The following is a 25,141-nucleotide window of genomic DNA, read 5'->3' as shown; positions in this document are numbered from 1 at the left end:
TCCACACGCCTTCAAGCTGTCAAATTCACAAACACTGCTCTATACAGAGTGGTAAGCAAAAAAGACATTTATGCTTGTTGCTATTATGAAGTGACTTCTCCCTCGTTAACAAAATAAGGCAGAGTACCACTTTTCTACAAGATTCTCTTGGGCAAGTATGATGGGTCAGCTGAGACTGTTGGGTGACTCAAGGGGATTTTCCAAAGTCTCAAGGGGACAAAAAAGGCTTTTGCTGCAGTTCTGAATCATAATGTTCTAAAAATATAGCATTGTATATACCTTCTTCCTCCTTGGGATCCAACTGAGTAACTTTCACCTGAAGGCGATCGACTCTCTCAACTAAAGAGGTGACTCGAACGCCAAATATGGTTGCTTGTGTACACAGCTCTCTGAATATGTCCTCTGCAAATTTACCTGGGGGGAAAAAACAGGCATGTAGACTGAAATACCAGGGAAAAAATTCCCAGGAAATAAAGGCAACAGTAAAATCACTTTTACACAATTGCCAAAAAACAAACAAACAGCAACCCTAAATGTATGGCCAGGTAATCACAAGTTGACCTCAATAAAATGAGTCTTTAAGTTAAGCATACACATAATTATTCTTGTTGCTCTTATTCACAGGATGCAATTATAGAAAAGCAGTACATTTTCCTTCAAAGCTAGACCATTAGTTAAAAAAAAAAAAAGGTTCCATAATAACATTGAACCTACATATGGTATTTTCATAAGTTAAGGTTATTTATTGTCTAAAACTAATAAAGCATAAAGCACAATACTTAAAAGCACAAGAAAAGCAAATCCAAAACAAATAGTAATGAGGTACCAAACTGCCTTCAGCAAGCTATGGCTACTGCTATAAATTGACAAGAACATCTTTCAAAATAAAAGGAAGTGATACAGAATCTATACAGACTTATTAAGTAGTAAGTAAGTAATCAAACTGCAAAAGTAATCACAGCAAAGCAGCTGATTCTTACAATCTTAATCATCAGATTTACTGGTAGGATAAAACAAGGTAAAGGTAAAGGTTCCCCTCGCACATATATGCTAGTCGTTCCTGACTCTAGGCAGCGGTGCTCAAAGCCAAAGAGCCAGCACTGTCCGAAGACGTCTCCGTGGTTGTGTGGCCGGCATGACTAAATGCCAAAGACGCACGGAATAGTTACCTTCCCACCAAAGGTGGTCCCTATTTTTCTACTTGCATTTTTAACGTGCTTTTGAACTGCTAGGTTGGGAAAAGTAAAGGGGATTCGAACCACTGAACTGCTGACCTTTCTGATCAACAAGCTCAGTGTCTTAGCCACTGAGCCACCGTGTCCCTCTAAAACAAGTTGCCGCATTTTTCGGGGTATAAAACACACCTTTTTGCCTCAAAAAAGAGGCTGAAAATCTGGGTGTGTCTTATACACCGAATACAGCATTTTTTGCCTCCCAAAGCCCTGCCCCCTTCACCAAAATGGCTGTGCATAGCCTTATGGAGGCTTTTAGAGAGCTCCTGGGGACTGGGGAGGGCAGAAATGAGCGAAAAACTGTTTTTGCCTCTCCCAGCAGCTTCTTAAAGGTATGCATGCAATTTGTTTGACAAAAAACGGGCCCATTTTCACGAAAAAACGGGCTGTTTTTAGGACGTTTGCAAAGTGCAAAAACTCGGGGCTTTCCAAAGGGGGGGTGGGCTTTTGGAAAGCTCTTTAGTTAGAGTGGTTGATGAGAATTACATTGATCAAGTGCTGTGCCAGCAGAAACAAAGTCTTAGGTGCTGCAGATTGTCAGTGATTTCCTTCTCCAGCACATGGATAAATACACCTGGAAACCTACCCTCCCTCTCTCTCCCTACCTACCTACTGTTTTTTTCTCTCTCTATTTCTCTCTCTCTCTATCCCTCTATCTATCTACTTTTTAAAAAAAATGCCTCTTCAAAACCTTGGTGCGTCTTATACTCCAAAAAATACAGTAGATTACAGCAATATTGGCAAGTGGCTGTTTATTTTCTGCCATTTATTAAAGTGGGGATTCCCAGAACCTCCTCCCAAAGTATCTGTTCTTGCAGTGTGGAAGTGCCTTCCTGTTTCCCTGATGGAGAGAAAATGCACAGATATTCCATGCTTGTAATACTTTGAAACCCACCGTTCGCTTTCCTAAGAAGGTTATTACACATTTGGTGGGTCTTTTTAGCTTCTAATATGGTCTGCGGGATAAAGAAAATAGAGCTCTATTCCACTGTCTTCCGGATGCTCTAAAAGGCTGACTTCATTACGTGATACCCAGAGGAGGTCCCATCTCTCTGCTTTCCTTCACACTGGGCACAAAGTCATTTATTACTTGCAGGTGGCAGCGCCGGAAAACAAAGCAAGGTACTTTCAAGGTTGAAAATAATGCTCCCAATGTTGTAGGGGAGATTTAATGTTTCTACTAAATCAAACAAAAGGTCTGGAAAAGAAACTTCATGGGGAGCAGATATTAAAAACATCTTAAATAAATAATTAAAGCAAATTAAAGTCTACGGGCAAACATAGGGAACACCTGAAGTTTCCCGTGGACTCCTGAGAAGCCTCAGCAGTGTTCAACAATTTGGAAATGCCAAGAAAATGAAGAAAATCATTTAGTATTTATTCAATTATATTGATGGATTCCTTGTTTTCATCAAGAGAATAGATAACACAGATCCTAAGTGTGTGGCACTAGGAAACGGACAACTCACCACGGCTAACTTGCCATGGCCAACTGCAGGACAACTTAACAATTCAATTTAATAACTGAAATAAATAGAAAAATATTTTATTTTTGTTGTTCACATTTCATTCTTCCTCCTTATGCATGTTTTCTTTAAGGATTCTATTCTACCATATCTTTGATATTAGAATAATTCTTGTCCTCCAGTGAGTTGGCCGTGGCAAGTTGGCTGCGGCGACCCACTGGACATTGATGGCAAACCTTTTCAGTACCAAGTGCTGAAAAGGGAGCACATGAATGCGCTCGTCTGGGCCGCGACCAGGAAGAGGTGCTGCCCAGGGGGCATTCATGAGCCGGAAAATGTACATCTGGTTTCATTTTCTGGTTTCCGGTGCGCACATGTGCGCCGGCCAGCATATGTTCCAGTTACTTCTGTGCATGCCCACGCACCAATCAGCTGGCTGGCGTGCATGCTGACACCGGAAAACGAAAGACCAGCCCTTCCAGTTTCGGGCACTGCTGCACGCACAAAGGCCAGCTGATTGCCGTATACGCATGCATGCCAGAAACCCGGAAAAGGAATGGGTGATGCCAGGCGTGCCAGGTGACATGGCTCTGCGTGCCTCTTCAGCTAGGTTCGCCATCACGGCATTAGGAAACCAGGAGAAGCAACAATTAGCAAAGACTGAAAGATATGGAGATAGTGAACAGCATTAGTGTGAAATCTTTTAGCCATATTTTCTTTACCCATCTCACCTTAACTACTTCACCATACAAAAAAGGCAGCAAATTCTTTTAGGGTTATGCATTTATGTGTTATACTTAGGTACACTGTGTATATAACTGTGAGATTTTGAGTGTGATCCTATCTGGAAAGAATACCCAAATGTAGTCTGCAATATAAAGTACTCTTACAATACAATACAATAGCAGAGTTGGAAGGGACCTTCACTTTGTCAAAGAATTCAGTAAGATTAGTCTGACATGATCTGTTTTTGACAAAGCCATATTGGCTTTTGGCTATTATTTTGTTTACTTCTAGGTGTTCGCTAATTCATTGCTCGATTATCTTTTCCAGAATCTTTCCTGGTATTGAGGTCAGGCTTATAGGTCTATAGTTTCCTGGATCTATTTTTTCCTTTTTTGAAGATGGGAAACACATCAGCTCTTTTCTTAGTCACACAGTACATAAAAGGGTTTTCTTTCACACTTCATAGTGCCAAATTTGCACTTTATTCTTTGTACAAATATAATTCTCCCTTGATGCTACCACCTTTAATTAAATGCAACACATGCTACTTCATTTGACTCGGTTTGTATTTCTAGAGAGTCTTTATACCCCAGGGAATTAGCAGATCTCTGAGGATCCACAGGTGAAATAATGGTGAACTTTTTCAATAAACTTTTTTATCCTGAAAAGTATTGCTTTTTGGTCATACTATCCAGGGGTGGGATTCAGCTGGTTAAGACCGATTTTGCACAGTTCAGAGAAACCGGTAAACTGCTGCTTTCTGCTGCTTCTCTGTGCTTTCCGGATGGGACTTAGAGGAAAGTGGAGGCTCACAGCTGCTGAATTGCACAAGAGACTCTCCCTCCCTCCCAGTGAGAGCAGCAGCGGAGAGAAGCAGCCGCTGCCCCGGAGAGCCAAAATGGAGCAGAGCAGGCCCCAAAAGGTTGCTTGGTCAACCTTCGCCGCATGGCAGAAGCCGCGCATGCACGCACACTCATATTTTCAGCAAACCAATTGTTAAGTGGGTTGAATCCCCCACTGATACTATCCCCTTACTCTGTAACTGCACAAGTGTCACATATGAAAAGAAGTGGTTCCACAATCCATAAAATTCACACACTGTACTATGTGTGGAGCAGGGAGAAAAACAAGCTCAGATAAAAAGTATGTTTTTTTCTGAGTTAACTGCAGCAAGGATATAAGCACCATTTCCAAAACAATCCAGAAAGACTGAGACTTAAAAGGGTTTGGCTTTCTTCAATCACACCCAAGTTTTAATAATAAAAACATCATAATCAAAAACGGAATCAGATATGCCTCATTCCCCCTACCCCCCATTTTCTTAGCAATGTACAATGGTTTCAGGAAAAGGCTCCCTTCCACAATTTTCATTCGACAGTAATATCCAGACTGTTCTGCTGATATATTTCAACCTTTACAAATCTCAAGAGCAGCGTTTTATGTACATATCAAACTGTATTGTGCACATTTGTTTTGCAGGCAGAAATACTGGTTCCTTCCAAAAAGGGTGGGGAACAAAGAAGAAAAGACAACAGCAGGGCAAGAAGTTCCTCCTTGACTCACCTTAATTTGGGACTGCACAGTAGAACAGATGTGGTAAACCTATTTTCTTTTTCAAGCTGAACTACTAGTGTCAGCACTGACATGTGTATCAAGTGATCTGTAATGGTTTTAAAAGGATTTCTGACCACTAGTTGTTTATAGCAATAGCACTTAGACTTATATATCGCTTTACAGCTCTCTCTAAGCGGTTTACAGAGTCAGCCTATTGCCCCCAACAATTTGGGTCCTCCTTTTACCCACCTTGGAAGGATGGAAGGCTGAGTCAACCTTGAGCCTGTTGAAACTCTAACCACTATGCCAGAGACTCAATTGTTTAATAGCAAAACAAAAGACTTTCCACCAACACAGTCCCTATCCTCAATAAATAAAGCCTGGAACACCCAGAAGTATATTATATGTAAAAAAAAAAAAAGTTTCATCTGGTTAATCTTAAAATTACAAAAAGGGTTTTATTTATATTTTGGCTTTTTGTGCAGTCTGACATTTGGTTTCTCACTCTAGCTTGTTAGGAACACATCGAGCTCTTGATACACACTGAAGTTAAACAAGGGACTTCCAGTTTGGTTGTTCCTGCTGACAGAAGAGGTGCAACAGGAGTGACTAAACAACAAGTACCAGCTTACTTGCATGCTTACAGAAAGTCAGAATAATACAAAAAGGGTAGATAGATCTCTGCATTTGAATTATACTCTTAAATGGTAAGGTTGTGCGCTGCACCTCCTTTGGTTCACCTTTTCCTGAACTCTGGGAGACAGCAATAAACCTAGCACCAGGGATAGTTAAGCTAATAGGCAAGTGGAATGTGCCAAGTTTATCACCCACTTCTAAATAGGTGAACAACATCTATATTTGAAGCTCTTGCACTTTTGCATGGAACTTCAGAAGCAATTCATTAAGATCTGGAGAACAGCAATCAGTGATAAGAATGTTAACATTTAACTGCCAAGAGGTAGGTCACTTTCAAACATGCAGCTTACAAAGTCCACGAAAGGCTGAAGTGACATGGGAAGAAGGTGCAGGTGGACACTGTGAGCAAAATATTAAAAAAAAAAAAGATGGACAGGCCTTAGCTGCAAGACTCCATTGATCTGAACCTCCACTTGTGCTATGTAGCTGTCTTCCCCAAACAAGGCAGAATTTGGGTCAATTCAACTATGGGAAGGTGTGAATGTTGTATGAGTGCGAATGTGTTTGAATTCCTTTTTCACAAACTCCAAAATCAATATGTTATTGTTGTTGAATCTTGGTGTCTTGTGATACTCACTGCATGCGATTAGACTATATTTCTCAAGAGAGGCCCTGCTTCATTACATCAATAAAATGCAAGGCCTTGACCTGATTGCATGATGGTTGTATGATAAATGGTATCCTTTGCACAACCGGTCCTATGAAATTTATAAATTTGATTCTATGATTGTCCAAATCCTGATTATTAATTTTTCCCCCTGCTGTTTGGTCAAAGATAAATAAATAGCAGACGAACATTTTCTTTCCATCTTGTGTCATGGACACTTAATGTGCCTGCAACTTTCACCTCTTCTACAAACGCTGGGGCATTTATAGCCCAATCTTATGCATGTTTATGCAGAAATGTTTCATTTCATTCAACAGGAAATTCAAATGCATGTTCACAGGAGTGAAGTCTTAGTCTTCAAATATGTGCATTTACATATCCTTGCATGCATATAGGGAAAGCCACCGTAACAGAAGTCTGTGAGTAAGCTATATGACTTGCAGGAATAAAGACTTTGAGTTGTGCTCCTAGACTGTATAAAGCAATCTTTCCCCATCTATCCATATTCTAATATCCGGATTTCAACTAAATTCCCGTGTTAGGGATTTTGTTATATAGCAGCTGTCCAAAAATCTATAATATTGTAATCAGGTTGTATATAGGCAATCCTCAACTTATGACAATTGAGCCCAGAATTTTGATTAAGTCGTTGTAGTCCTCCTATTGAATCATTGGCAGACTTATAATTATTTTTCTGATGGTTGTTATGTGAGTCACCACGGTCATTAAGCGAATCACATAGTTAAGCCAATCACAACTCTAGCATTTTTGCTAGAAAACGACAAAAAATAATGTTGCAAAGCTAAGAAGTGCAGGTATACTGCTAGGAGCCGCAGGCACTGGGTAAGGATGCTTTATTGAGTACAAGATTCTTGGGATCTCGTACTCCGTTGCCAAAGTCCTCAGGAGAAAAATCGTTGGAAGCAACTTATGAGAGCAAGTTGTGACTTTTCCTGCTGGCTTTCCCATTGACTGTGCTTGTGGGAAGGTGGCAGGGAAAGTCACAAATGGTCATCACGTGGGATGCTGCAAGTCATAAGCATGAGCTGGTTGCCAAGCACCCAAATCATGATCATGTGACTATACGGATGGCTATGATGGTTGGAATTTTGAAGACTAGTCATAAATTCCACTTTTTCAATGCTAAGGAGGGTGATAAGGAACCATCAGTTCCAGATAGTCCTCAGATTATGGATGCTTGTTCACTGACTGTTCAAAGATACAACAAAGTCCTCATAATCTGAGGACTATCTGGAACTGAAGGTGCCTTAGCACCCTCAGTCATCTTTAGAGGCTCTCCTTTAGGCGTCCTGCCAAATAAGGCAAAGAGGGCTCTGCTTCTGAAAAGCTTTGCTGGGGATAGAATACCAGTCACTTGCACTAAAGTGTTATCATTGCCAGGTAAAGACATTTTTCTTCTTCTACAGGAATATAGTTATAACAACTAAATTCAGCTTTTGATTTTAAGTGCTCAGGTTATATTGAGATTTTGGTTCTGTATGGTTTTCATTAAATCATTCCTGCTCTGCTTATTCATTCTTTTTACTATTGGATTGTTTGCCATGCTTTAAGTGACTATAATTTGCTGATAAAGAGTTCTGGTTATTGGAAAAATTAGAAATATTAATAACCTTAGCTACCACATTTTTGACAGCTTGGATAGAATCACTGTTTGATTATTTATTTCAAAGAGTAAATGAAGTATATTCAGTAAATCATTTTGGAAAAATGAAGACTGCTAGAATAAGGTAACCCTTCAGTTGCAAAAATTGCTGTGGCCGATTTTTCTTTTTATTACTTCAGCCCACCATTTTACTCAGCTTTTATATGAAGATATTGTCCAACCAGATTAAAAACTATACCCAACTCATTATTATTCATCTGCAGACATAATGAATAAGAGAATAGATTAAAATTGGGGGATTTCAGGTAAGTTTCAGTTCTAATCATTAAATTGCTTCCTTTTGTGTTCTGACAAAATTCTGAACCCTGGAATCTGAACAATGCTTAATAGTGTGCCTCATGTTTTATCTCAGCTTTTACTCCAACTATCCTGTGCATTCCTCTCAAAGAACATTACATGGAAGATCTTTTGGTACTGAGAAAGATGTATAATAAATAAGTTACAACGAAAGAGGGCACCAAGAAAGAATTGGGATCCCAACAGCTCTTGTAAGCAGTTTGCTATAATACTTACTCAAGCTGCCCAGCTGTCGAATGACATTTGACAGGGTGATGTTGGTTGCACATTCCAGCTCATTCCGAACACTGGGCAATGTCTGGCGGCACAGGTGCCTTGGCTCGATATTTCTTGTTACTAATGGCATGGTGGATCAGCTTCAAACAGGGCTCTGAAAGATAAAGAATAATCCCCAAACAGGAATAAGATTATATGGCCACAGACCCTCGCAACATTAGAGAGAAACTAATATTCTAACATATCATAACACAGTTATGTATTCACTCTCTCTATATATTTTTAAATAAACCTAATTTTTAAGGTTGCCAGAAGGAAATCAAAGCCTGATAGTTCCAAACTCCCAACAAAAACTCCCTCTGCTGTAACCTGTTCCATATCCATTTATTCAAAACCATATATGGTTTCTTTGACTGCTAAGTATTTTCAGAAATCATTCTTATTAAATTTATATGCTGTCCATCTCACTATCTAGCAATTTTGGACACTATAAAGACCAATGTGAAATGTGCACATTAACACATTTTAGCTGGCGGAAGGATAAAAATTTATCATGCTAGACAAATTGGATTCTCATTAGAAAACAGGAAGTGTTGATAGCTGACCAGGCAGCTTACTAACAAATGCTTTTTAGCCAGAGGGTTGCACCATTTCTCCTAAATTTCCTCATGATGGAAGGCTTTCCTACTAATACGCCTGCATTTTAAAAACAGTCATTTTACTCTACACAAGAACAAAGTAGGCAATGACCTATCGCAATCAGATAAATGCCTTTTGAAATTATTATGAGAAAGATTCTGAAGGACAATCATGTTTGTTTGCCTTTCCCAAACTTTTTTTTAAATCAAGGCATCTGTAATTCAGTTAACCTAACACTTAAAGAAAGCATTTATTAATAAATATTAATTAAACAAGATAATTTGTAGATCGGAGTTGCCTAAATCAAATCAAATATTTTACAGCCACTAGAGATAAAAATGTCAAAATACAGAATGATACTCTTGACGTTCACTACCTTTCTACCTACTATAAAACTAACCATCCGATTTTCAGCAATCATAAAGTATTAAAGTGCCTGTATGCTCATGCCATTCATCTTCAAAAGACACTGATATTTCTCTTCAAGAATTTGCACTCTGTTGGAGAACACAGCCATGTGTTTATGAGCTGTCCAACTAGCGAAAATAAAATATACAGCATTTAATTAGCTAATTTTCAAGAAAGAAAAGGGAACCCACCCTCTCTGAGGTTAGGCAGCAAACAGCTTTGCTAAAGGAGACAGCTGTCTTGTGACAAATGCTCTGATCTGCTCTGGGATGGAATTGGGGGGGGGGGGGAGGAGACCAGGAAGCTGACAGCTTGGGGAACATGGCTTCCTGTCACCAACAGCAACAATCCAAGACTCTTTTTCTTTTTTTAAGTCAGCTGTTTATGCTTGACTTTGAACCACCTTTTTATAGTCTCTGTGGCAGCTGGCAGCTTATCTCTGAGGTCCAGGAGTCATTCCTGAATGCTTTTCTATCAGGGTGTTAAGGGACCGAAGCTGATTTAACTTTTGCTAATTACCTCCCAAGCCAAAATCTGAATTTCCAAATTTGACCTACCACTGCAGAGGAGTCCAAGATCTAGAGGGTACAGAACAATATACAAGGTTTTATGCGTAACACAAAGTTACAGTGGGGAGAAATCCCTCCCCTAAAATTAACTGTTGGAGCAAAGAGCAGCCAGGAAACCTTAAAATAAATTAATTTACCTATTACCAAGACATCCTAGGCTTGGGTATCTCAGAGATCAGTCTACATATTGTGCTTATAATCACATTTATTAGGAACAACTTCTAGTTCTGATTTTATAATAAGTAGATTGGTATTTTAGTCTATAAGGTCTCAGTCAAACTTCATATTATTCTGCAGTGTTGTTTTTACTAAACTTCTTAATTTGGAACAGGTTAAGTAAGATATATTTCAAGCTATTACAATGTTCTTGGCAAGTCTGGCTTTGAACTTAACTCAAAGGTTAGCTTCAAATGGATGGTTTTCCCTACAGTGATTAGCTTCAGAGAAGGATTAGCATCCTTCAGATGACACACATCTGGTTTGCTAAATGTCAACTACTGCTATACAGTATGTTGAAAATGGGAATATCATTCTGAAGAGATGCACAAAGGCAATCTTTGTTATTTCTTAGAATCTGCAAAGCAAACCTACTGTAGGTCACTATTTGAAAAATAGAAAAAAAATTTTTACAAAATTCTCATTGTGGTAATGTTTGCCTGTTTGTATACTTAAACTAGACCAAATGGTGCATTATATTGTCAAAATTTTTGAATCAAGGTACCTAAAATCCACTAACTTAAAGGATACATTAAAAATAAACACCAGATATTTGGTTTAACAAAGCAGGAAAGAACAGTTGCAATGTCTATTGAGACAAAGACTAATATAAGAAGTAGCAGTACAAAAGCGGAAATGGAAGTGCAACTGTAAGCACATACCGGTGGAGTAAGAATATCACAAAGCCACCAGTTATATAGAAATAACATTGAAGAAAACTACAGTCCTTCAGAAATGAAAGGAGAAAGCGCCAGCTTAAAAAAAAAGTTGAAAATAAGGTTTTTCACTTGAGGATTATGAGAAGTGAAATCCAAACACATCTGAAAAACACCAGCTTGGGGGAAGTCTGATCCGAACTATGAAATGGGCATCCTCCTAAAACCATATGATCGTGCATTTTACCCTAAAATCCTACAGCCTTTCTGCCATGTGGCAGCAGCTACATTTATATATATTTATATATATAAATATTTATATATATTTATATATATATACATTTATATATATATTTATATATATACATTTATACATTTATATATATATACATACATACATACATACATACATACATACATACATACATATATATATATATATATATATATATATATATATATATATGTATAAATATATAGATATATGGATGGATAGATAGATAGATAGATAGATAGATAGATAGATAGATAGATAGATAGATAGATAGATAGATAGATAGATATAGAGATAGTTAAAAATAGCCAGGAGTTCTTACACATTGCTTATTATACACATTGCTTATTAAACATTTCTGGTACTAAAAAATGCAGTGTTGGAAGAGGAGATACGCCACTTGCATACAATGCATATTTGGCTGGAAAAAACATGCTATCATTTGTGTGCAGATACTACTAACGTTTCAGACTATACAAACAATAGCTTGCCAATGGTTCAAAGATCAAAAAGAGGCCAACCAAAACATAATACAATAAAGGATGTATACAGGACTCATGTGCCCCTGAAGAAATCAGAATTTTTTTCACTGTTGTAAATCACAAAAATGCTTATAGAAGGATTACTTCAGGTAAACCATTCTTTTAGTATGTTGCTTTTTCCCCTGTTTGAAAACTAACAGTGAACACTGAAAGGAAGGAAACGAACAAGAGCCCCACCCACAACTAAAATAACAGTAAGAAAAGCTACAAATAAAACGTTTCTGATGAAGTTGCTCCCACTCTCATAACTGAAGTAGAAAAATTCCCCCACTCCCCCTTTTTTTAAAGAGAAACTATCTCCTGGATAATATGAGTTTGTGAGTATGTGGGGGGGAAATCCCTCCAAAACTATCCCTCCAAATCAACATTGCCACAACAATTCTCCTCTAATGACATACCACACTTTAATATCAAGTATCTTTTAGGATATACATCCAAAATACTGCTATAATGATTTTGACAGCAATCGGCCCAGTGTGTTAAAGGAAAGAATTTGCTTAACCATGTCAGCAATTATACCTCTGGTTAAAAAAGCCTAGTTCCCCTTTGGACTTTCTGAATGTTTGCATATCTTTGTTGCTGAATGTTTGTTACCAGAGGTTATGTAGATCCCAGTGGTATATAAAAGGAATCTACAGAGCCACTGATATCAAAGTTGGGTGTTTGTTTCATTCATTTCCTAACATCTTTCAACACGTAAAGTGTCAAGTGTGAAAAATAAACTAGCTCCTTAGATTCATTATCTGGGTGAACCATCTTTAAATGCAAAAATTGCAATCAAATATTTCCTGTTACCACTTTTTTTGCATTGCTATGTAGAAATATTGATCCATTTCTCCAAGGCAACTCGGTAAGGTGCATTTTCTAGACCAGGGGTGTCAAACTGGATTTCATCGAGGGCTGCATCAGGGTTGTGTTTGACCGGGGTGGGGGGCGTGGCCAGCTAGAGGTCGCTTGTGTCGGGGTGCCTGTGGGCGCCTGAGCACTCTGCTAATGAAAGTGGAGCTTGGGAGGGCTGCATGTGACCCTCCCGAGCTCCGTTTTCACTGGGAGAGGCACAGCGGGCTGGTCCTTCACTGTTTCCAGGGCAGCCTCAAGTGGGCCAGTTCTAAGCACCCCACAGGTCAGATCCAGCCCATGGGACTTGAGTTTGACATCTCTGTTCTAGACGAACTGTTCATTCTAGTTATCATATTTGTTGGGTTTAAATTGGAAATCTGATTTTCAGTGATGCTTACAAGTTTGCAAACTCTTTTGAATTTTCAGTATTTCTGCCTAAATGTGACCCAAAATGTGATCTGTTCTCTACACATCCCAAAACTAAAGAGAATCCAATTAAACAAATGAGTCAAAAATTATACTTGTTCATTTATTTATAGAGGTAAAAGATCCAAAGCTAGCCCATATTTATGCAGAGAGATTGAATGTTCAAATTTTAGCCACCATGCCAAACAGTGAATCTCTTCTTCATCTCTAAAGGCATTAATGACTATGGAAGTCATCAGAAATTTCTGGGTGGGGTATGACACACATTCAGAATCTGTGATGAAAATTTCATTGAAGGGTTAACTTTTTTTGTAGGACAACCCCAAATTAATGTTAATGAAGAACTTATACAACTGGTCCTAGATAGCTCTTTAACTCAACAGACTGAACTGGGGGAGTGTCACTAAACTAAAAGAATGCTCATAACTCGAGGACTACCTATATTAGAAAAATAATATCACTAAAGGTTTTTTATGTCATATCTATGAATTATCATCAGTAATTTCATCAACTTTCATCTGACTTGGAAGATTCTAAACATATTTTAGTGCAAGTGGCACTCTTTAACTCTATTTAAATGTTTCTGTTGGGATGGGCAATGGATTCATGTATCATTAACCAAAGAATGTTTTAGGTTATTTACCCAGGTATGGAAAGCAATGGGAATGGAGGATGAAACCAAATAAAAATTATTCTATTTCCCCATATTGAACACTGAGCAAAGGCTAAAGGACAAATGCATCTGACGCTATTTAAACACACTTTAAATCTGATGCAGACCAGCAAGGACATGGCATTGAAGAGGATACATGTCAATCACTGGAAAAATATGGGCTTAGCCTAGAACCAGGAAGAGATGAGAAAAACTGAAGGCTGTCCTGCCTTGACACTCTTTGGTAGAATCTCATATTTTCAAGAGTCTTTTGTTAAAAGCTATAAATTGATTGAGTTCTAGCATTTCTTGTGATATCTATTTCATGATCTGGTCTACTTTGAAAAGTTAACACCTGAGATACAACCAAATTCATCTGGGATTCAAATTGGGGTTCAATGGCTCAACCATTAAAGATGCTAAGTTTGTCACCTGGAAAGCTGACAGCCTGGGTTCAGGACCCGAGTGCTGCACGACAGGTGAGCTCCTATTACTTGCCTCAGCCCCTGCCCACCTAGTAGTTTGAAAGCATACAAATATGAATGGATAAATAGATGCCACTTTGGTGGGAAGGTAACAGTGTTATGTGCATCTCCAAATATAGTCATGCTGGCCACAACTACAGAAATGTCTTCGGACAACGCTGGCTCCCTCAGCTAAGAAGCACTGCCCCTAAGAGTCAGACTAGACTGGACAGGAGAAACCTTTACCTGAGATTCAAAACAGGATCCAGAATTCTGCTGAAAAATGTACCCACAGCAGCTGTGTGCAATTTTGCATCTTTTCAGATCTCCCTGGTCAACTTAGAAGCTGGGAATAGAAATGGGTAGGAGGGATATGATGAGAGGACAACAATGGTGGGCGCAGAAAGCAGACACCTTTCTTCTCCACTTTCAATCTCTCTCGCCTTCAAGCAAATACCTGAATAGAAACTTGTTAAAATATCTGCAGATCATATAACAAAACCAAACAGCACAATTCTCCAGCTTCTTAGGGGCAGCTTTTCATAATACCCAGTGGTAGATCAGACATACAAGAAGATCTAGAAAAAAAAAAGGGGGGGGGGAGAACTAACGAGTCAAAATTGTAAGTTTCTATCAGGCCACTAAATCAGAAATCTTATTTCTTTTTACCAAGGAAAGACCAGTTGTTATTTCCGGTGTCTTAAGACAGTGAGTTCTCTCAGCAGTTAGTAATTCCTTTGGGAAATTGCCAGAAAGAACAGTTTCAAGTAATTCTGAAAAACCAGGAAAAGGGAGGAAATGATAGATATTAGAAACCTTTAAAGGGAAGATCCAGAAGAAAATTCTGCATCCTGCCAAAAAAGGATGCAGTAACCTATCTAAGAGAGAAGCCTCAGCAACAAGCACTGTACAAGTAATTATTCAAGACACCATTGTTATATCACATCATATCCTCCTATAATAAGCACTTACACTTTACCATTATCTCAAATGCAGATTCCTGTCCTTTACAAACACTTACAGCTAGCAGACAAACAATATTTGGAAAAGGGAAGTTATGGTTTTAACTGAGTCTTTCCTCACCCCTATCCCTGCCCTAATACTTTTTCTTTCTTTCTTTACATACTGTCTTAAAGAGCTTAGAGTTCCAGAACTGCTAACTATACAACAATTAAATTGTCCTTAAGACAGCATAGATATTAAAAACAAAATATACTGTGAACTGTCAAAAAATAATTTAATTAATGTTTTCGACAACTCAGCCTTAAATCCTCATTTCCTGCTCATAAGAACTGACTCATACATAGCCTTAGTTACATCTTTCTTATAGAGTATGCTTTTCTTTATAGAAGCAAGGATGAACTAATATTCCATAATGCCCAAATGTTTGTATACATGCATGAAATTTACACAGGTGTTTCTGTAGGTTTAATCCTTGGAAGATATTTGCCATAATCGCCCAACATAATCAAACTTACAATAGAAATTTATGAATTAATGTATATTCTGCAAAGTGACAATACATGCTTAAGGCTTAAGATTGTCTTCATGGCTTCTTTTGCAATTGTATAGATTTTGAAATAATCGTTAGCACACAAGGACTAAGTTTGCATGGGTAAAACTAAGCTGAAATAAGTTTGAATTACTTGTGGTTCAGCATGTTGTAAAAACACAGCAATTTGTTGCCATGTTGTATGAAGTAGGGCCTTTACATAAAGCCATAATACATAAAGCCATAATATCAGTTATTTATCCAGGCATGGCATGTTATGTTAACATAGCAATTCAGTTTTGTTAGCATTAGCATATTATACAAACTATCTGTTAAATTGAACTGAAATTCTGATTATTTTTTCTTATCTACACAGAAAGAAGTAGGACTGCTTTAACCTGACACCTGTACAGATAGCTATTTATAGCCATATTGATAAATAATGGTTTATCATTACACATACAAACATGCTATTACCCCATCCAGCTGATCTTAGTCAGGAAAAGGGGAAAACTGGAAACAGATTTCCGAACAAGAGTTGTTGTTTCCTGTTCCACATCTTAGCAGTTTTGCACCCAAACCTAGTTATAACAACCAATAGCTAAGGTCTACCTTACAGTACAGGTAGTCCTCAACTTACGGCCGTTTTTCACACTTACAACCATTATAGCATCCCCATGGTCATGCCATCAAAATTCAGATGCTTGGCAACAGACTCATATTTATGACGGTTGCAGTGTCCCAGGGTCATATGATCATCTTTTGCAACCTTTTTTCAAACAAAGTCAATGGGGAAGCCAGATTCACTTAACAACCATGTTACTAATTTAACAAGTGCAGTGACTTACTTAACAACTGTGGCAAGAAAGATCATAAAATGGGGCAAAACTCACTTAACAAACGTCTAACATAGTAACATAAATTGTAGGCCTCAATTATGATGATAAGTTGAGGACTATCTGTATTTAGTCAAAGGCAAAATGTTCAAGATATAAATTTTCATTTTTTATGATTCCACTTAAACCACCTTTGATTATACAGTGATTACAGCTGAATATTCAATCCAACATTTTATAGGAAAAAAAGCATATGAATTGTTAGCTAATTCAATTGTACTCCACTAGAGATAGAAGGCACTTACTACAGATTAATCTGATCAGATCCGGGATTCAGTAGTTCATCAAATGTGTAAGCAAGGGTTCAACCAAAGGATGCAAACCGTGTAGGTGAAACCAGCTATTACAATGATCAATGATCAAGAAGTAATCTCCACTGAATTCAACAAGTGTTTCCTCCAAAGAGCTTCAATGTGGTTTAATTCAGACTTTAAAAAATACAATGAATAGAAAACAGAAATCCCAAAACAAGCCAGATATAAATTATAACAATGCCATTGTTAGAGGCTACTGCAGAGATTGGCTTATCTTTAAATCCATCTTATTCTCTCCAGAAACACTAGACTAGAGCAATTGTAAGGATATTAAGAACATCTTTAAATGCTTGTAGCAAAAACATACATCTTCAAATGACAAGACTGAAAACTATTCATAAATTGAAAACCAGCTACTATGCATTCTTTTGCCAGGCTCAACAACATTTCACAATTAATGCTATATATTTAAAAGCTGAATTGATGCCAATATGTAAATATATCTAACATGGTTGGCCTGTCCTCATTTGTAGATCGCTGCCATATTGTTTTCTCTACCTGGGAAATGCAAACATCAGTTACTTCCCTACACAAAGATTTGCACATATTTCTCTTTAGAGATTTTCCCTCCCTAGTCACAAAGCAACTAGTTAGGAATGATTTATCTGCTGACATTCTTCAGGACAGATATCTAAAACTGTGCCATTTAAGGAGCACCCCTTTCCTTAATTCAGTTTTTAAATTATGCACTACACTTTCAATAGCAATTCTAGATTACTGAAATAAAGCAGCCTTTCTATAATACCTACAGCTCTTTCTAATTCACCTTATAACTTATACAATTAATTAATTCCAATATCCAATTTCTTCACCTTACCATTTGTTGGGAAATACTGGGAAGATAAGTCTTTTCTTAATAATTAAATGTAAATAGCTCACTAAGTATAATCCAATTACTTTAAGAAAAATCATTACAATATGTGCATGCATTCTTGCCCTAACAGTTTTAGTATTTTAAATTAATCATTGCTGAATACTTATTAAGTCAATCTCTGACATTATAAAATCTATAACTGCCAATTTCTTTTTAAGGTATTTTTATAGATAGCTTTAGATTTCAATATTTTCATTTATTTTAGGTTTTTTTCTCAGAAGTATCTTAAACATTTGAATTAAGAATTGAATACAGCTTCCAAACAATAAGAATAATTATTACAAGAACATATACCTACGGTGGAATCAGGACACCTTTATAAATTTTACAAAATAGCCAGGTTAAATGGGCTATTAGCAAAACAATCACTGTGATATAGAAAAGATGGATATACCAGCCTGCATTCTTGGGTTCTACCTCCAAACTACCCTTTTAAGCAAGCAGCTAAACAAACCAGGATTTGTACTGATTTGAGAAAAGCATTCATCTCTTAATAGGAATGCTTTTGCTAGCTATGTCAATATTCTGATAAAAACTCTGTATTTGATTACAATCCCTGTAGTCCTCAACTTATGACTGGTCATTTAGCAACTGTACAATATTATGATGGAGCCCCCCAAAACTACTTATGGTTTCAAAGTTCCAACATTGCCTTTGCCCATGGTCACATTACTATATTTAGCAAATGAACCATATCTGTAGCTATTTACAGCACCCTGTGGTCACATGACTGCAATTTACAATGTTTTGGCCAGAAACTGGCATTTATTTCTGAATCTGATTACCAACAAAAAATGGCTCATAACGAAAAATGGGTTCCCTTACAACTGCGGCACTCACTTAATTGCCACAGAAAAGTTTGTAAAATTGATCCAGTCACATGGTGACCCTCCCCCCCCTTACAACTATCATGATTTGTGACTCTAATCTCTAGGCTCAATTACAGTTGGAACTTGAGGACTACCTCTACAATCATCACTCTGAAGCTAGAAAATGGGACAGGTTTACTTCTGCAATTCTGCTATCCTTTGGAGGCACTACGCTCATGACAACAGAAGTAAAGATTTTTCTTTCCATCTTCACATTTGGAGTCAGAAGAAAAAGCAAATGATTATTTTGCTGTCACGTCACTGATGCACTCTAGACTGCAATCTAAGCAAGAAAACCACAGCCTTCTCCCCCAAAGATGGAGAGGAAAAGGTTTGGCACAGTTGGAAGCCAGCCTATTCTTAGAACCACAGCCATAGTTTGAGGCTAGTGAGAGGCTGGCCCTCCTATTACATTCAACAGGAGACAATGAGACACTTGCTCTGATGAGTAGAACTACAGGTTCCTACAGTTGGAGAATAACCTCTGCCACCTCAAAGTACAGTTGTCGACAATTCCTCATTGACTTTTCTCATAAATCAGTAGCATTTTACAGGAAGAGATCAATCAATCATGAATTTCACAATATCTAATCATTCAAGAAAAAAAGATTTTAAAGATACTTGAGTCTAAACCAAATCTGAAATGTCAATTGAAAGGATAAAGTAGAACGATTCCCTAAAACCAAGAGAATCAGCACAGATATGGCAAATTCTCTACCCCATTATAATTTTATACATAATGCGGTAATTCAAACATCTGTAGCAATTTTAATAATGTCGTTTTTTCTCACATCTTTTCTAGGGAACTCAAAGATAATCTAGGAGCCACTGCAGAAGAATGAAGATAAACAAACCTAATGAAAAACAGTAACCAAAAACACCAGCCTGAGGATGGCGAGTGAGACCTCACCGAAACGTTGCCAAGACAATCTCAATTTTACACGGAGAAAGACCCAAATACAACAAGACCAGCATGTACATACATACATACATACATACATACATACATACATACATACATATCCCTCCTGCCTACCAGACATCTGGAAACCAGCCCTAGTCAACAAATGAGCCCCACCCACCACCCAGGCCATTACAACACAAAACAACAATGGACACACAGCCAGCACCAATCAGCACCAATCTACCAATCATGATACAACACATGACCAATCATTCCACTTACTGAAACAAAGCCAGCACTCCACACACACACACCAAGATTTATAGAAAGATGGCAACTCCAACCACGCTTTAAGCCCAAAACCCAGCCTGAAGATGGCGAGTGAGATCTCGCCGAAACATTGCCAAGACAATCTCAATCAAACATGGGAAAAGATCCGAATACAACAAGACCAGCATACCTACACCTGTGAAAAACTACGAACACACACACACACACACACAGATGCCTCTTGCAGCTACCATATGGCAAAACTAAGAGCAAAAATTGTTAGAACACAAAAAAGAGGAATGATCCATTTTTTTATCCAACTGATCTTTACACTTACAAAATAATCATTAACTTTTATTCAATGATCCAACAACCTGCTTTTTGCATAGGCCAATCAAAAGTATTGATATAAGAAATTATGTTAAAGTGTATATGGCTGTATTTTCTAGAGATCATGCACATCATTCTCCAAATTCCCAAAAGTATATGTATATCGGCATACATGTGCATACACAAGTAGGCTCATATCTTGCTCTTAGGCACAGGAATTTTTCTGCCAACTTAATTCCAACATAGGATTTTTTGGGATACAACATAGACTGCAACTATTTCTCCAAATACCTTGAGAATTCCCACTCCAAATAACTCTCCAAACTACCACCTTAACATCTTCCTAACCAGTGCCTCTAGGATAAGCCAGGGAATAAAACTAACCCATATGCCTAAGTAATATGCATTCCTTTCCTTATCAAAGGATGCTCATTTCCATGCAAAGCATCAATAGAAGCAATTTCCTGTCATGTCATTCCACTAAACCTTTATCAACAGACTGCAGAACACCAGAGTTTTTCCTGGGTATGCACTGGATGGATTCCAATATCAATGGAAGAGAATTCCAATATCACCAAAGCCAATGGCTCCATTTTGGCCTTCTGACATTTTAAAGTGCTTTAAGAGGCTGTTCAACTATAATGCTAATAGTGTTCTGTTTTTTAAAGGCAAGAGTTGGGGTGGAAATGAAACCAGAAGGCAGACTTCTCCATTTATCTTCCATAATATGGATCAAAATAAAATTTCCAATATGATTCTAGGCCATTTTTAAAATTGGGAAGATTAAGGGTGGGGATGTGGAAACAGCTTTACCTCTCACTCCTATCCAAAATATTAAGCTATAATGTGGGGCCTTGGTTTACCATGAAGCATAAATCCAGCCAATGTGATTTGTAAACCACTGTTAATGGCTTTCAGACCATTATGTCTTGTTCAAAAGTACTGTACTCAACAAATAATTAAAATAAACTATATTATGATCTGAAAGATTGATTACTTTTTCCCACTTATGGTCAGCATGGATGTTTTCCTATTTTATAGGGAAACAGCTCTCCTTCCTCTTTATTACTTATTACACCAATTTCCTTTTCTCAATGGAAATTACTCTATGATTAGTATTTTCTACTTTAGATAAAACATTCTTAAATCCCATAGGTTCCTTAATCTTCTAGTACATGATTAGGTCATCGTATCTGTTTAGAGACTCCACCTTCTTGCTTCATTTCATTTAGTCTTTCCTGCATCAGCATTTTCCTTGTCTATGAATCACAGCAAGAAGTGTGTTCCAAGACCCTATTAAAGCCACAGAATTGCTTTCCTGTTCCTCTATTACTTTGTTCAGTTTCATTGAGTACATCACTCCAGTGCTTTTCTTTTTACCAAGATAAATGCCAGAATGCCCTGATTTTCTTTTGGCTTCAATGTTCCCAGGTCCTTCCCTCCTACCATCTTACCCACAAAAATAAGCAACATCACATTTTTTTAAAAAGCTTTCCCTATTCCTTGTAACAGATTGTGCACTTAAAAGTATCCCTATGAATTATCTTCACTAAGATAATAATAACATAAGGAATGTTATTATGAAAAGTACAATGCATACATTCAGATTACATTTTCAAAGAATAGCAATTTAGCTTAGAAACACACTATTGTTTTATACTATTTACCAAAGCAAAATTAAAAGCACCACAACTTATGGCATATATAAAGACATTTCATATACAATTGACACCACATACCAAACAGAAATGAAAGGCTTTACAAATTTATACTGGGATTTTTTTTACTTAGTATGTGCAAATTACAATCCTAAATATAATTACAACAGGATACATTCCTTAGATAAATTGTTTATTTTAACCATGTTAATGTCCCATCATTTCCCAAGGAGTTCTGAACACAAGTTTCCCTCCCTCGCAGTATGTACATATCTTCCTTGGGATGAAGGCTAAGCCTACAAATAGCACTGCCCCAAATTTCCATGTATTGTAGACTAACAGTACCCTCTTATATCCAATTGTTTTCAAACACTCTACAACCACCATATACCAAAACGATTCACAGTAAAAATTCAAAGTCATCTGGGATGAATAAATTCTTCCCCTCCAGATACTACATACACTATATATTATACATAGTTTCACTGGATTGTCCTATGAAGAAGCCTACACTATCTGTTAAATATTGAACTTCCTGGTTTTATACCACTAGCTTCACTTCCTTATCAAGAGTGAAAGAATGTGGGAGCATAGACCTTTTGAACTGGGCAGAATACAAATTTAATAAATAAACCAGAGCAATTTACAAAAAAACTTATTGCAGGGTAAATTGATCAATGCTTACGACCACAATTGAGTCCAAAATTTCTGTTGTTAAGTGAGATGCTTTTAAGTGAGCTTTGCCCCATTTTATGACCTTCTTTGCCACAGTTAAGTGAATCTCTGAAGTTGATAAGTTACTAACCTGGTGAAGTGAATCTGGCTTCCCCACTGGCTTTGCTTGTCAGAAGATCGCAAAAGGTGATCCCATGACCTTGGAACACAGCAACGCTCATATATATGAACCAGTTGCCAAGCATCTGAATTTTGATCAGATAACCATGGGAATACCACAAAGATCATAATTATGAAAAAAATGGTCATAAGTCACATTTTTTCAGTGCTATTGTAATTTTGAATTGTCACTAAGTAAACTGTTGAAAGTCAAGGACTACTTGCATTCCCAATAACCACATGATCTGGTTATCTAAAAGCAATTTTAGACCCACATATTTTTTCCTCTTTTGAAAAGCCACCCCACTGCCTTTAGTAAGATTCTTTCAAACAGTAAAAACTATACATCTATCACTGTGATTCTTTACCCAATATCTGTATAAACAGCCAACTGATTGCAAACAGAGTGGGACCAGTATAGATATGGACCAAAGCAGAAAACTATACAACACTATTCCTGAATAGGTTAGGCCAGAATTCACATGTAGTTCTCAGATTTCTCATCTAACATGGACATGGAAAATAGATTATTAATTGTCTTTGTATGGTGCAGGAATAACAGCAGTTTTGGGTCCCATGAATGCTAACAAATATGTTACAGGATTGAACTTGCAGATTTCATAACCCCTCAAAAGGGAGGCGGCATGAGCCTTCACCTTTAATCCAACCTGAACACCCTTCTCACTTTAAGTTGTAATTTTACACCTTTCTCACTTTAAGTTGTAATTTTAAAAAGGAACAAAACACGTCTGAGTAAAACATGTTTAAAACATTTTCTCTCCCCGCCCTCCCTTATGAAAATAACTCGGGAAGGAAGAAGAGGGACAAATAATCAGGAGAAAGCTCTAGAGGAGGGGTCTCCAACCTTGGCAACTTTAAACTTGGCGGACTTCAATTCCCAGAATTCCCCAGCCAGCAAAGTACGAAGGGCTCCTGATTTTGGTTCTCGCTTTGACCACGAATTTTCGGGCACCGGGCTCCGAAATCCTTACCGCAAGCCCCATTCACTTACTTCAACCATCACTGTGCACTTGGGAGGATTTCGGGGAGCCAGCAGGAAGCAGAAGCCGCGGGACGCGAAGTTTGTATTGTCCCACTCCAGTACCAGGCGCCATTCGTAGGACAAGCCCCGCCCCTCACCTGTCTGGGGCACCACCCGCATAGGCCCCGCCCCTCGCCTTCTTGGCCCTCGCCTCCTCTACGTCACCCCCAATGGTGCCACTCCCACTACGGTATAGAGCACCTTTCCAGTTTACCTCTCTCCCCTCAGCTCTTTAAGGCGACCCCTGGTCTTTTTCTTCCCCACATTTCCCCCCTTCCCGCTGTCACGGGGAGAGACTTACCTGCCTACGGCCGCCTTCTCCGATGCGCTTCCACTCCAGCTCTTCACCACCGAAACAAACCGTCCCAACTGTCCGCCATTCCACAGCTTTCCCCTCAGCTTCCCCTCACCGATCGTAGTTCACGCCTACTCCGCCGGTCCGTTTTCTCATTGGCTCTCGGCGGTCTTCCCGCTCTCGCTGGATTGGCCGAGTTCCACTGCCTGTCAAACATTTACCCGACGCGATTTGCGTAGCCAAGCCGACTTCCTTTTTTCCCCCTTTCAACGACCACACCCTACGAAGTCTTTTTTTTTAAAAAAAAAGAAAAACGTAAACAATATGGGCCGTACCATATTCTGAGACTAGGAGGGCGGAGATTCATGTGGGAGAGAATAGTTTCGGACAAGGGGTGACAGTAGACTTCGAAAAGAAGGGATCGTCGCACGTTGTCACTAAAGGAGAAAAAGAAGGCATTACTTCCGTTCTGTGTTCTCCGAAATTTATTACATTCTCAAAGTCCCCTGTTTTAGTTTGCTCTCCCTTTATTCGGCTTCGCTAGGCCGGTCTGTTCTATGATCCTGAAGTTGGAGTGGGGAAGGTTGAGTCCCCTGGCGTTGGGAGGTATTACTGCAGGAGAGGAAAGTTTGGGGAGTTCCAGATTGAAAAAACGGAGAGGAAAAACGTCGGGCGGCGTTGGGAGGGTTGGGGCGGGGGGGGGAGTTGCCAGGTCTTTTCATACGTTACGCAGTAGCATGGTCACTGGGGGCTGTTCCAAGGGCTTTTCCCCCTCCAACTTCCTTTTCATCGTACTATTTAAGAGACGGCTCGTTGCAGGGAAGCAGCCAGCCTCAATGTAGCAGCCTCTCCTTGTACGCCGAGCGAACACGCGGGGCGTCGGCTTGGAATTCGGGGAGTTGTAGTCTTAAATCGGTTTCAGGCGGTTCCGCAGGTTGGGGCGGGGTCTTAAACTTTAAGAAATAATTGCAAACTTTGTTCCTTTTTTTTTAATCCCATCTTTCTGTATGTATTTATGAACGCTAATCTATTTTCTCAGTTTGGTTAGTGGGGGAAAAATCCCTAATCAAATGGAGTGGCTTAAGCTACACAAACACACACACACACACAAACACACACAGCTGCTAGGTGGGTGGCAGACTTGGTTAATCAAAATACTGTTTAGGCAAAGCAAGCCCCACAGACTTGCCAGAGGCAAT

General features: G+C 38.4%; 1 protein-coding gene across 3 annotated transcripts in view; it reads right to left on the bottom strand.

The window, feature by feature from the left end:
- WASF2 (WASP family member 2) overlaps positions 1-24,101 on the bottom strand; it is a 40,767-nt gene extending 16,666 nt beyond the window's left edge. The window contains exons 1-3 of one of the 3 annotated variants that reach the window (XM_087727664.1): positions 23,949-24,101; positions 8,479-8,632; positions 280-414 (exon numbers count right to left, since the gene is read on the bottom strand). In XM_087727664.1, coding sequence (XP_087583790.1) covers positions 280-414; positions 8,479-8,608 — 265 coding nt within the window. In that variant the 5' untranslated portion in view covers positions 8,609-8,632; positions 23,949-24,101. Of the gene's footprint in view, positions 1-279; positions 415-8,478; positions 8,633-14,410; positions 14,511-23,617; positions 23,750-23,948 lie in introns of those variants that run through there. The other 2 variants (XM_087727665.1, XM_014072652.2) reach the window with 2 other exon arrangements.
- Between the last annotated feature and the right edge of the window lie 1,040 nt (positions 24,102-25,141).

The sequence above is a fragment of the Thamnophis sirtalis genome, unplaced genomic scaffold (assembly GCF_051295495.1).
Source record: "Thamnophis sirtalis isolate CommonGarterSnake01/CBP01778 unplaced genomic scaffold, rThaSir2_p1.2 scaffold_13, whole genome shotgun sequence".
In the NCBI taxonomy this organism is placed as follows: Eukaryota; Metazoa; Chordata; class Lepidosauria; order Squamata; family Natricidae; genus Thamnophis; species Thamnophis sirtalis.
This window is presented reverse-complemented; position numbering and strand designations above follow the sequence as displayed.